The sequence below is a fragment of the Pholis gunnellus genome (genome assembly GCF_910591455.1).
Source record: "Pholis gunnellus genome assembly, chromosome: 7".
Classification (NCBI taxonomy): Eukaryota; Metazoa; Chordata; class Actinopteri; order Perciformes; family Pholidae; genus Pholis; species Pholis gunnellus.
In genome coordinates, this window is record NC_136533.1 from 7,649,722 (window position 1) to 7,662,476 (window position 12,755).

Sequence of the window (12,755 nt, forward strand, 5' to 3'; positions counted from 1 at the left end):
AGCTGATTTTGCAGAACTTTGGCCAATTATGTAGATCGTCCTCTGTCCTAGCTTCCTCTCCAACGCTGTCGAATCTTTACCATCGACGCCTACCTGAATATATCTCGGGCTAAAATGTCAAGAGCTTGTGCAGATAATAAGATTCTCTCTCTCTCTCTCTCTCTCTCTCTCTCGCTCTCTCTCTCGCTCTCTCGCTCTCTCGCTCTCTCGCTCTCTCTCTCTCTCTCTCTCTCTCTCTCTCTCTCTCTCTCTCTCTCTCTCTCTGTGTGTGTTTATCCACAGATCAAGTTTGGGAAAGGGGAGTGGGTGGTCGGCTCGGTGGAATACGAGAAGAAGAATGATTTGCCACTCTACATCATCATCCCTGCTGTCATTGTCCCCATGCTGCTCATCATCGCTATCTCTGTCTACTGCTACAGGTGAGTTAAGCTATTTTGGGTTAGCATATACTATCTTAGTATTTTACATGGTGTTTAGATATCTGAACCTCTTGACTCTACTGGTAAATGTCACATAGTACTCAGTTTAGGCCTTTTTTTTATATTATAATTTTACACAGTTTTTAGATACATTTTTCTTGCTGGAGAGGCCATTTGTGTGTGTTGTTCAGCAAAAAGCATTAGTCAGCTAACAGTAAACTTACAAACCCACAATATTTTTAAGCCGGTGGTTCCCAGCTCCAGCCTTCTGTCTTGTGACCCCCTTAACCCTTGCATTTTGTTAAAATCGTCTTTACTTCCCAACGCTGTTCATTTATAAATAATAACAATAATTGCAAAATCAGTTTTTCTTGCAATACCTTTTTTACTTTTCTTGTGACCTTTTAAAACCCATTTTGTTGAAAAGTATTGATGTGGCGAAAACTGGGCTTGCACATTTAATGAACGGGACGTTACTTATGTTCGTGGTTAATTAGATGTCACAGAGTTGTACAGTAAAACTCTGTTTGACCACAAACCCATACACCTAAACCTAACCACCTACAATGACACACGTTCTGTTCTGTTTGGTACATATTAATGCAAATATGGTATTTTTCTCAAACTGTATTGTCATAATGTTATACTGCTTTTAATTTGACCTAAATCCTAAAGGTTGTCCAAAATAACACAGGCGGTCTTGGATCAATTAAACTTTGCTCATTTTCAGCTGAATATTTATAGAACACCTACATCAGTGACAAAGTAATGCCAGCGCTAATAATATATTTTTGGGAGACTCAAAGGAAACACTGTGGCTAAGTTATCAGCCAACTGTGACAACTCAAACCAGAGTCTTTGAACAACAATTAGATCTCTGAAACCTTTCATTTTTTTCAAGTTTAAATCCTTTCCTTTTTTCAGTTTTTACGACACGTGTGTTGTGTTTGTTTAATGTGTTCAGGAGAAAGAGTCAGCAGGCAGAGAGGGAGTACGAGAAGGTGAAACATCAGCTTGAGAATCTGGAGGAGAGCGTACGGGACCGCTGCAAGAAAGAATTCACAGGTACCAACCGTGCAGCTGTGCAAAACCTCACCAGTATCGCTCATGTGCCTCAAAGGATCTATGCTTCTTAGAAGCTGTAAAGTAATGAAGTGCTTCATAGCTCTGATTACATTTCTTGGATGTATTATACTGCAGTGAATTAAATAAATTATCCTGCTTAACATCATGTTATCATCATTATGAGAAGCAGTTTTGCAGTAACAGTAATAGAAAACAATCTTTCACAGCTGAAATTATTTTCCTGGCAAAGCGCTCCCTTTCGCTGCCTCTCGCAACATAATGATTGAGACAGACGAGCAGCACACAAATGAGAAAAGCCGGTTGTACTATTTTCTTGTTTTTATCTCGCAGACTTGATGATCGAGATGGAGGACCACACCAACGAACTGAGCGAGGGACGAATCCCCTTCCATGACTACAAAACCTACACCGAACGCGTCTTCTTCCTGCCCTCTAAGGACGGTGCCAATGATGTGATGATCACAGGAAAGCTCGACATCCCAGAGGCTCGACGGGCCACAGTGACTCAGGCGCTCAACCAGTTCTCCAACCTCCTGAACTCAAAGACCTTCCTCATTAATGTAATTATACTGCACAATCATGTGAATATGTGAAATATGTAAATGTCAGTCAACTTTAAGTATAAGGAGCGGTGGGCAGCTACTATAGAGGACCCAGGGAACAGTCTGGTCAAGGGGCGAACTGGTCTAGACACTCATGGTTCTCAGATGATGTATCTTAATGACTTTGGTGATCCCGTGTGGTTTTTCCTCTAACGTCATCAGCTTTTTGTGCTTCCGAGTGAAATGTTTAATATTGACTAGAATTTGATATGTGTTTCTAGTTTATCCGTACCCTGGAGCGCAGTCAAGACTTCAACGCCAGGGCCAAGGTGTACTTCGCATCCCTGCTGACCGTGGCTCTGCACGGGAAACTGGAATACTACACCGACATTATGAGAACACTGCTGCTGGAGCTGATGGAGGAATACGTCCACAGCAAGAACCCTAAACTCATGTTGCGCAGGTGAGTGAGGAGTCCCTCAGTGCTACTGCTCAGTACATACTGGAGCAGTCGGATACAATGTCAAAACGCCAGTGCCAAGTTTAATATCCAAGATATTTTGTACTGCTAAAATGTCCAGGTCCAGATTGATGCATCTCAAAAACTATTGAATGGATCGCCATGACATTTTGTACAGACATTCATGGTCCCCACAGGATGAATCTCACTGACCATGGTGAACATCAGCAGGTCAAAGTCTTCACTCATGTAGTGAAATGCCTACATCTACAGGATGGATTGACACTAAATGCATGGCTCCCATAGTTCAAATCCTAATGACGTCAGTAATCCCTGACTTCTTTTCTCTAGCGCCACCATGAGGTTGGTATTTCTAGTTCTATGTAGAACATCTTGTCAGCGCTAGCGTAGATTGTCAGGACAATATTTCATGGAATTCATGTCACCCTCAGGATCAATTGTAATAACTTTGGAGATCCTTTAGCTTCCCATCAAGCACCATTATAATTTGGTTAACGACCAAATATCAACCTCAACGGTACTTTATGTTTACCTTATCAGCACGTTAGCTTAGTGATCGTGAGCATGTTGGCATGCTGAGGTTAACTGTCCCTGCTGTAAGTACATCCTCAGAGAGCAGCTAGCAGGGCTGTTGACTGTCTTGTTTGGCAAATGTTGCCGTGATATCATTAATGTCCTTATATCTAAGCTCTGCAATCAGAATCACTACATGTCTCAACCCTGGCAGCAGTATAATAACCATTGTATGAGGACTGGGATTCACTTCAAGAGGCAGTGGACAGTTTCATTCTGTTGCCATGTTGTCTGTTGAATTTTGCACTGACTACTGTAGTCCACTACCAAGAGCCAGACTGCTGCTTGATCAGTCCTCCTTCTGTTTCTCCTTCTGTGTTTTTTTTTTCCTCCAAGCACAACGTGCTGTGTGATTCTCCTTTTGCTGTTCCCCTTCCTCATCCTCTTCATCTTCTTAACCTATAGATCTTGACCAATTGGGTGAATAGGCTGAAAATTGCTTTTGGTCTATACTGTTTTTGATTGCCTTGAATACATAAATCCAATTATATTGGCTTTCTGTAAGTTGCTTTATGGCTTAATCTTGTACCAGGAGGATTTTTCAATGGATGCTGTATCTCTTAAAAAATGCTGAGTCTGTTTTATTGCATGAATAATCTCCAGCTCTCAATCCTGATCAGAACACACTCATCAACAACATGCATCACCTGCACCCATCTAATCTGACCTGAATTATATTTAATAATTGAGAGATCATTTGTTCTATTACAAAAAATAGCAATGCATGAGTCATAAATTCTTCAAAAATATGTTTGTGATTCGCATGACGCAACACTATTATCTCAAATTAATTGGTATTTTTAGGATGTTGCCAAAACAGCAAATGTTTTTCACTGATATTGCGCAATATTAATTGCTGTGTTTTCTCCCTTGGCAACATCTCATAATGCCTTTGTAGAATTAGAGTCTGTCATCTTTCAGCTGGCTAATTTGACTGAAGTAAATGGCCCTCAGAAAAGAATCTTAAATTCTAGCGTTCTTTGTTCTTCACCCTCTCCACCGCTGTAATGATCGTGTCACGGTCAAATCATCCACTGACGGCGGCCTCCTCCTCCCTCAGCAGGACCCACTTGTCTGAACGTACAGTCGCTCATCACTGCTGGGAGGGGGTTATGTGAATTGAACTGTCTGCTGTGGCTAGGCACGCTGTGACTAGCTGTTGTGCAAGTACACAATCTTAATTATCCCCCAATGGAGATGCTCATTATGCTGATTAGGCCATTGTGCCAACACAAGCCCCCTTATATACAAGACATCTAATTAGGCATGCTAGCAGCTAACGATAGGCCCCGTCGGTGGGTATGTGACATTAGCATTGGTGATCTGTCAAGTGACCACTGACGTGATTTTTTTTTTTTTAATCAAAACATCCTGACATGCTTGTGCAGGAATTTCCCTTGTTGACATTTTGAAGATGCACATTCTTAAGAAAGTAGTATTTCAACATTTCAACTTTTTCTGGGTGAAACACAGTAAACATACTTGAACATAAAACACAATAAACACCAAAAACATACTACAAAATATGTATAGACAAATGCTAAAAACCCTTATATGAGCTCACATTACATACATTACAAGTAGTGACTATTTAGGATTCTTAGCTCATGGAGTCAGAATTTAAGTGTCATGATTTTGAAAATACTAATTAGATGTTTCACTTTTTTTCCTGAATTTTCTAATCAAATTATGTTTGTACAACTTAATAAGATACAGCATCGATATACCAGAATGATTCAGTTGTGTTCTTACAATGATATTAAAAGCTGTCCATCTAATGTGTTTTTCCAGGTCAGAGACAGTGGTGGAAAGGATGCTATGTAACTGGATGTCTATCTGCCTTTACCAGTTTTTGAAGGTAACAAGAATTTCACTAAAAATGTATTATATGTCATCTGTTAGCATAAATACTTAATTGCTGATACAGGAAATGTGTATAATGACATGCTACAGCATTAAACTGTGGGCTAAGTGCATGGATTTCTCCATTTCTTTCATTAGTGCTCTGTATTGATAATGTGCATTTATCCGTCTTCTAAACTGCTAATCACAACAATTAGCTCCGTGACAACATCTGAGACGTCTAAAGGGCTGTGTGTGTGTGTGTGTGTGTGTGTGTGTGTGTGTGTGTGTGTGTGTGTGTGTGTGTGTCTGTGTGTGTGTGTGTGTGTGTCTGTGTCTGTGTCTGTGTATTAGGACTCTGCAGGAGAGCCCTTGTACAAACTGTTCCGAGCCATCAAGCACCAGATCGAGAAAGGGCCCGTGGACGCCAGAGTGAAGAAAGCCAAGTACACCCTCAACGACACGGGCCTGTTGGGCGACGATGTAGAGTACTCCGTCTTGGTGAGATGGATGGACTCGCTCACACACAAACACACACACACACACACACACACACACAAAAAGACCCCACACACACAAACTGGTAAACTCAGTGTCGGAAACACTGCACACACTGCTTTGAGATTGCATGGTGTTTTGTGCCTTCTGAACAACACAACCATGCGCACGCGCACACACACACACACACACACACACACACACACACACACACACACACACACACACACACACACACACACGTGCGCGCACGCGCACACAGTGCAGTTGCCATGGTAACCACCAAAAAAACCCCAGGGCGACTGCCCGCTTTTGTGTGACATCCATTTTCAGTGTCAATGTTCTCTGCTCGAAAACAACACAGGCAACACATTCCAATATAGCGGGGAAATGCACGGCTTAGGTGAAAGTTCTGCTTGTTGGTACAAGTGTAGAGTACCAGCTACCTCCACAACTTCTCCTCGGCCTCCCCACCTGCACCTGCACCTGCTCTGTGTCTATTTGGGCAGTTTACGGAAGTCAGGAAAAGCCTGTGCGTCTCGCTTTGGTATCGTGTTTCGGTAATGGAAGCTAATGTGAACACAGCTGTTTTCTGTTGAAGTCAGCGCAAATAAAAAGACCCATGGGTAATGGCGTTGTCGAGGACAATTACCAAATTAGCCTGAATTACACGTCTCCTGCCGTGATGGATCGCCTTCTGTGATTGAATTATAGGAGGTAAAAACTCGATGGGCTAGATTTTACGGACACCGTGTTTCCTTTTGTCTTCAATTCACAGCGCGCTTTTCTCATTCACCTCAAAGACGGACAGACGGGCTCACAAGGTTTCTATCGCGAGTGTGTTGCCCGCCCCGCGTTCGAGTCTGTCGAGTGGTCAGTTAGTTATTTCTGACAGAGTGTGGGGGAGGAGAGGTGGGTCAGAGTTTGCACCCGCTGAGCCTTGGTCATTAGCTGGCCATGGTGACAGGAGTCCTTTCAGGTGTCAGCACAGTGTGCTTACAGGAGCCTGGTTGCCCTGACGACAACATCCCGACAGAGGGTCTCTGTTTGTGTGGGAGGGTGGCTGGGTGCTCTGGCCATGCTTTAATATTTCTGCATATTTCTCATTTGTTTGCGTAGGTGCATGTACGTATATTTGACATATTATTATATTGGAGGCTTAATGTGTGTGTTTGTTTGTGTGTGTGTGTGTGTTTGTGTGTGTTTGCCAGACCCTGCAAGTGCTGGTGCAGGGCGAGGGTCCGGATGTGACGCCCGTCAAGGTGCTGAGCTGTGACACCATCTCGCAGGTGAAAGAGAAGATCATTGAGCAGGTGTACAGGAACCTGCCGTACTCCCAGCGGCCCAAGGTTGACAGTGTCACACTGGGTGAGTAAATGAGGGCACATAAGCAGAGGATGAGCTGAAGCGGTAAATGTCTAATAACGATGAATAATGTAAGCGTTGCAGGGAGGGAAGAGGACATCCAAATGGAGACGCTATTTCAGTCCTGACTGAAATGTCTTTTTAATTAAATCAGAATGCATTTGTCTAAATAGATAATTGATTATTCATTTCATTCTAACTTCATTTGATAGATTTGTTTGTGGAATAAAATAGGCATCACCAAGAATGAGAAGTTGTTCAGTGTCAGCAACATGAAGATAGCCTTCATCCCTAAACAAAGTTTTTGTTCACTACTGTAGTCAGGAACCTTGGGGACTGACTTGAAAGGCGAAAGCTCTATAGACATTTTCCAACATCAAAGCCATTTTTTATTCCCACGCAGGCTGTAGATCTCATTCCTTTATACATTTTAGATAAGCAGAGATCCGTCTTCTTTCATGGTGAATCGGAAAGATAACCCCCTTATATTTGGTGGTACATGTACATGAATCATATGTCACAGATGGTGTTGAGCTCAGGTCTGCAGTTGTGGCGGATTTTTTTTCTAGATTGAAAATGTTGGGGTGCAAATCAAAGTTTGGAATTAGATTTAAATTATTCAGAAAATACTGATCCGTCACTTCTTCAGCCAGAATTAACTTGAGCGTGCCACTAAATCTCATGAGAGAGAGAGAGAAAGAGAGAGAGCCGTGCAGACATTAGGATGGGTAGCTGGATTTATTTCAGACCAGATTATTAGAGAATAGCCTCAGGGTAACAATGAGCCATGATGAAATAAATGCAAACAGTATTGAAAGAAAGAACAAAAGGTTGAAGTATGGAGACAATTTGCCAAACAAGGCAGCACACCTACAGTAGCAGAGATGATTGATTGACTTTCTCTTCCGGCCTTCATCACAGAGTGGCGCCCGGGCTCAACGGGACAGATTTTGTCAGATCTGGACTTGACTTCCCAGAAAGAGGGCCGGTGGAAACGCATCAACACTCTGGAACACTACAACGTGAGTACTGACAACATTTTAGTGTCTTGATGAAACATATTTAAAATAGAAGGGATGTGAGGAGGCAGAGTGGAAGTAAATAGCTGTATGTGGGCGTGTGGATGTGAATGATGGTGCCTATTTTCACCCTATTTCTCTCAAAGCTGTACATCTTGTGTCACAGTGGTGTGTATGAAATCTGTCTTCTGCACATTGACACATCAACAGTCATCGTGTGATTATTTGATTAATGCTCTTTTAAGCTAATTAGCCTATTTACATGTCCATACCATTAACCACCAGTTAAATCAATGTGTAAAAAAACATGTTAATTTTCTGACTTGCTTGGTGATAACAACATGCCAGCATTCCTTAAAACAGAGCGTTAGATGAGAAGATTGATGCCATGTTCACATGTCCATTAAATATGAAGCTGCAGCTTGTTCGTTAGCTCGGCACAAACACTGGAAACGGGGGGAAACGGCTAGCCTGGCTCTTAATTAATGAGCTTTAGAGTTGCTGGTAGGCACATTATGTTACTGTAAGAAAAAACAGACTAGCTGTCATCCCGTTTCCAGTCTTTGTGCCAAGCTAAGCAGCAGATCAATGTGTGTCCCTCAATCAAATATACAAGAAAACACCACATAGCCTTCTTTCTTCAGCGTTTGCCTTCGTCAGTTTAGCAACATGCCAACAATTTCTAATTTATCACCACCAGCTAGTTGAAAGAGCCTGGACTTGGTTTGTTCTCGTCAGCTCTAAGGCCACTAAATCTTCTTGGCACTATATTGATTCAAGTGAAATAAAAGGTCACTCGCAAAAATCCCCTACTTGTCCCCTTTTCCTCTCCTCTCTCAATGGCACTCCTTCCTTTTCATCCGACCTGCTGATGTCTGGCAGTTGTTCTTAAAGGACAACCTTGCTGCCACAGATTCATTGGTTGTGTCAGATTAGTGCTAATCACAGTATTTGTGGGTTCAATAATGGGTTGACGCCGAAGAAAATGGTCCTTAAATACCCCAATAAAGGCCCACCGTTGCTGTCTACTCAATCGCATTGATTATGAATTAGTTCTGGGCCACTAAAAGAGACTGCTGACCTCAGTCACAGCACCTATTAAGGTGTGTGAAGTAAGTGTGTATTGTAAAGTGGGAGTTTTCTGTCTAACAAAAGACTGTTATGTGCATTCCAGGTGCGAGATAACGCCACATTAGTCTTGTCCAAAGTGTTCTCCGTTCAGCAGAACTATGACCAGAACCAGGAAAACCATGAAGAGCGTACGTATCTCTAAATACACTCATAGTGTACACATAGGCACACACTTGTTGAGACAAGCATACATCAGGTGTGAGCTTGAGAATACAATGCTTGTCTTTGATTCTTATCCCCAGGGTTTTTGTCAACATCCCCGCTCTCATTTAACATGCTAATGCATGTTGTTTATGTATAGCGCACTTTGAGATTATGCTGAAATAATATGCACTTTCATCTTCTGCCTTTTTAATGTGCATTTCAGAATAGTTTATTGTTTAGCATTTCTTCTTGGATATTCTCTCTGCGTCCAAATTCAGTTGACAAGCACCCTTCCTCTTTATCATACGAATATTTTCTGTGAGAGTGTGAGTGAATTAATAATCAGAATCATTAGAAGAAAGGCTTAAGTTTTGTTTCCCCCCCCCCGCCCATAGGGAACGCTCTGTTGGAAGATGACAAAGTGTTTCACATGGTGAGGCCGGCAGACCAACTGGATGAGATCAAATCTAAACGAGGGAGCATAAAGGACAAGTCGATGACCAAAGCCATTACAGAGATCTATTTAACGCGACTCCTTTCTGTCAAGGTACAAAGACAGGCCCATGTGTTCAATCAGACGTTTGTTAAAGTAGTTCTCTAATTCCTGGAAAATAACAATTTGTGCTTTTCCAGGAATAGTTTTCAGACAGCCAACTTAAATTGATGGCTTCTGGCAGAAAATGCTAAAATACTCGCAGAAAAGCCTGAATATCTATACTGGCATTGCCTGCAAATAAAAACATCTCACAGCTATGATATTTCTGGCTCTGCTCTGCCTCTGCCCTGTCTCACATTATTTGTGGCTCCTTTCAGGGAACACTGCAGCAGTTTGTGGATGACTTCTTTCGTAGCGTGCTGTGCTCTGGAGCAGTGGTGCCACCGGCTATCAAATATTTCTTTGACTTCCTGGACGAGCAGGCGCTGAAACACAACAATGTGGATGAGGAGACCATTCATATCTGGAAGACGAATAGGTAAGAGTACTGTGCGTCTGCCTACACAGATACAGTTTAATTTGTATGTACTGTACAGTAATTAGTGGTGGAGGAAGTCTTCAGATCATGAACAATAGGCTACTATGAGGAACTTTCATTTTGTGTCGATTTTTTGGCGGCCCCTGTGCACGAACGTGGTAGTGTTTCAGAGCAGCAGACTCCCTTTAGAAAACCTCTAATTTTACTGCGGCAGGGTCCGACAGTCGGACCTGCTCGGCTCTTGTTTCTGGTTCTCCCGTTCCTCGCTTCCCTCCAGTGGGCCCAGAACGGCCTGGGCCTCCAGCAGCATGTTGTTGATATTGGCTCCCAGCGGGGACCAGCAGAGCAGCGAGGCGAAGCTCTGCTCCTGGCCAGAGGGGGAGCTGCTGCTGCCAGGCGCGGAGTTCTCACCTACTGATTTTGCCTGGAATCCGACCCAGTGGCACCCGATGGCTAGCATTAGGAATAACTATATAGAAATCTCCCCGCTGATGGTCTCATTTACTATGTAGGTCATATAGACACATCAGTATTAAATTGAGACTCTGTCATAACCTGTTCTATGTTCCTCACAGTAACTCTATGTAAACAATTAAGGAGTCTTTCTTTAGTAGAACTGCTCAATTCATAGACATTTGCTTTTTTGTAAACCACTTTGATAGAGCGTCGTATTTAGAAGCTTATCAAATGTTTTTTTTATGCAAAATCTTATTCTGAAAATTAGGCCTAACTAGCAACTATATCTGTGAAATGTTTGTAGTAGAGTAAAATGTACAATATTTCCCTCTAAAATGTATTGGAGTAGAAGTAGTATAAAATAGAAATACTAAAGTAATTACCTCAAATTTGTACTGTGCGGTGCTTAACTATAATCTCCAGAAGCGCGCACATGCACACGCACACACACACATAGTGTCTAAGTCTGAGCAACACCACACATCACATCCCGATGCCTGAGATACAGTAACTCTCCAAGAAATAGAACTTACTTCTCCAAGAAAGAGCTGAATACAAATGCACTATTGTAGCTCACTTAGTTTGCATTTGCAATCTCCCTGCTCCCATGTGACATTTAAGTGCATAAATTAGTGTCACGTCAGCTAAGGCTCAAGCATACAAGACGACGTGTTGCATTTAGATGCTAGTGATTGACGTAAGGCTGGCAAGAGAGCCCCCACACAAGGACAGGAGATGAGCGATTTAATTACTTACCAGACTCCACACCACGTTCTGCATCCACCCATTCTGTTTATCAAATCAACTGAGGGCCATGTATTAAATATGAATGTGTGTATGAGCCACAACAAACAAACAAACATGGTAATTATGTCCCAAGCTAATTTAATTCTGTGATTATAGCAACATTGCTATTTTTATGCTTCTATTGTATTCTCACTGCAGCTTTCCCCGGAGATATTACCAAACCAGTATGAATTTTACACGGTTTGCGCTTCATGTCTCAGATGGCGGGGCATTCGCACTGATCAGGGAGTTTTTTGGAAACTACAGCATCTTGGGCATTCTTTTGAATACACAAGGTGGCATGAGGTTAAAAAGGGAGTGTATGGAGCGCGTGTTTTCCCATTCAGAAGGGAAATTAGCGAGCGTACTTGAGCACTACATTAAAGTCGGTGCTTTAGGTTGTAAGGCTGCACGCAAACTTGAAAGGTCAAAGTTTTGGTGTTACTTAAACATTTCTAATCACTTTTAGTTAGAGAAGAAACGCATCATTGACTGTGTCTCCACGTAGACTATTGTTATTAGGAACTTCTCTGAGGTTATTTTTTTTTTCTTCATTTCATTTTCATTTAACAGCAATGATTCACAGAGAGGTCGGTATCATATGAAGTAGTAATACGAACTGACAATCGAGGGTATTGTTCTGAATAAACTGACACCCACAAGAAAGGCTTTTCTCCATCCCTGTTATTATCTTGTACTGCACTCAATTGCACCTCAGGCAAGTGCTCTCACACATGAAATGCCTCTCTGACGCAAATTAATTCACAGATGTAACGCGGCTGATTAGATTTTCCCCCATTCTGGAGCAATAGAAGTGATAACAACCGCGATGATGGCCTGTTCGTTGCCCTTTTCTTCCCCGCGCAGCCTTCCTCTGCGGTTCTGGGTGAACATCCTCAAGAATCCCCACTTCACCTTCGACGTCCACGTGTCTGAAGTGGTGGACGCCTCGCTCTCCGTCATCGCCCAGACCTTCATGGACGCCTGTACCAAGAGCGAGCACAAACTCAGCCGGGTGAGTGGAAACGGGATGGAGGAGGAAGAGAAAAGGGGGGGGGGGGGGGGGGGGGGGGTGTTGAGGTGAAAGAGCAAGAGGGAACAAGTGAGCTCAGACTATAAAGTGGATTACATGAGAAGTAAAACGGAGTGAGAAGTAGGAATGTCAAAGGTCGCTCAATCTCAAGTGCCATTGTTTTTCATCCTTGTGTCCACTTTTTGTCTCTAGGACTCTCCAAGTAACAAACTACTCTATGCAAAGGAGATCTCCACTTATAAGAAGATGGTGGATGAGTAAGTCCTATCAGCACAATATTCTTTCGATCTGTTGTTTTCTTGCCACTTTAAGCTTCTTTTAAGGGATGTGTCAATAACAATTATAGAATGTAATGATTAAAACCTCTTGTCTCCTCTCCGTGTGTGTGTGTGTGTGTGTGTGTGTG

General features: G+C 42.5%; 1 protein-coding gene across 1 annotated transcript in view; it reads left to right on the plus strand.

Moving 5' to 3' along the window:
- The window catches only part of plxnb2b (plexin b2b), a gene marked incomplete at its 5' end in the record, with an annotated part of 35,980 nt that overhangs the window by 21,092 nt on the left and 2,133 nt on the right, over positions 1-12,755 (plus strand). Inside the window, 13 exons of the mRNA XM_079163241.1 lie at positions 283-419; positions 1,384-1,484; positions 1,836-2,065; positions 2,329-2,510; positions 4,893-4,959; positions 5,298-5,444; positions 6,653-6,809; positions 7,728-7,828; positions 9,000-9,084; positions 9,496-9,647; positions 9,914-10,074; positions 12,184-12,331; positions 12,542-12,606. Coding sequence (XP_079019367.1) covers positions 283-419; positions 1,384-1,484; positions 1,836-2,065; positions 2,329-2,510; positions 4,893-4,959; positions 5,298-5,444; positions 6,653-6,809; positions 7,728-7,828; positions 9,000-9,084; positions 9,496-9,647; positions 9,914-10,074; positions 12,184-12,331; positions 12,542-12,606 — 1,733 coding nt within the window. The remainder of the gene's footprint in view (positions 1-282; positions 420-1,383; positions 1,485-1,835; positions 2,066-2,328; positions 2,511-4,892; positions 4,960-5,297; positions 5,445-6,652; positions 6,810-7,727; positions 7,829-8,999; positions 9,085-9,495; positions 9,648-9,913; positions 10,075-12,183; positions 12,332-12,541; positions 12,607-12,755) is intronic.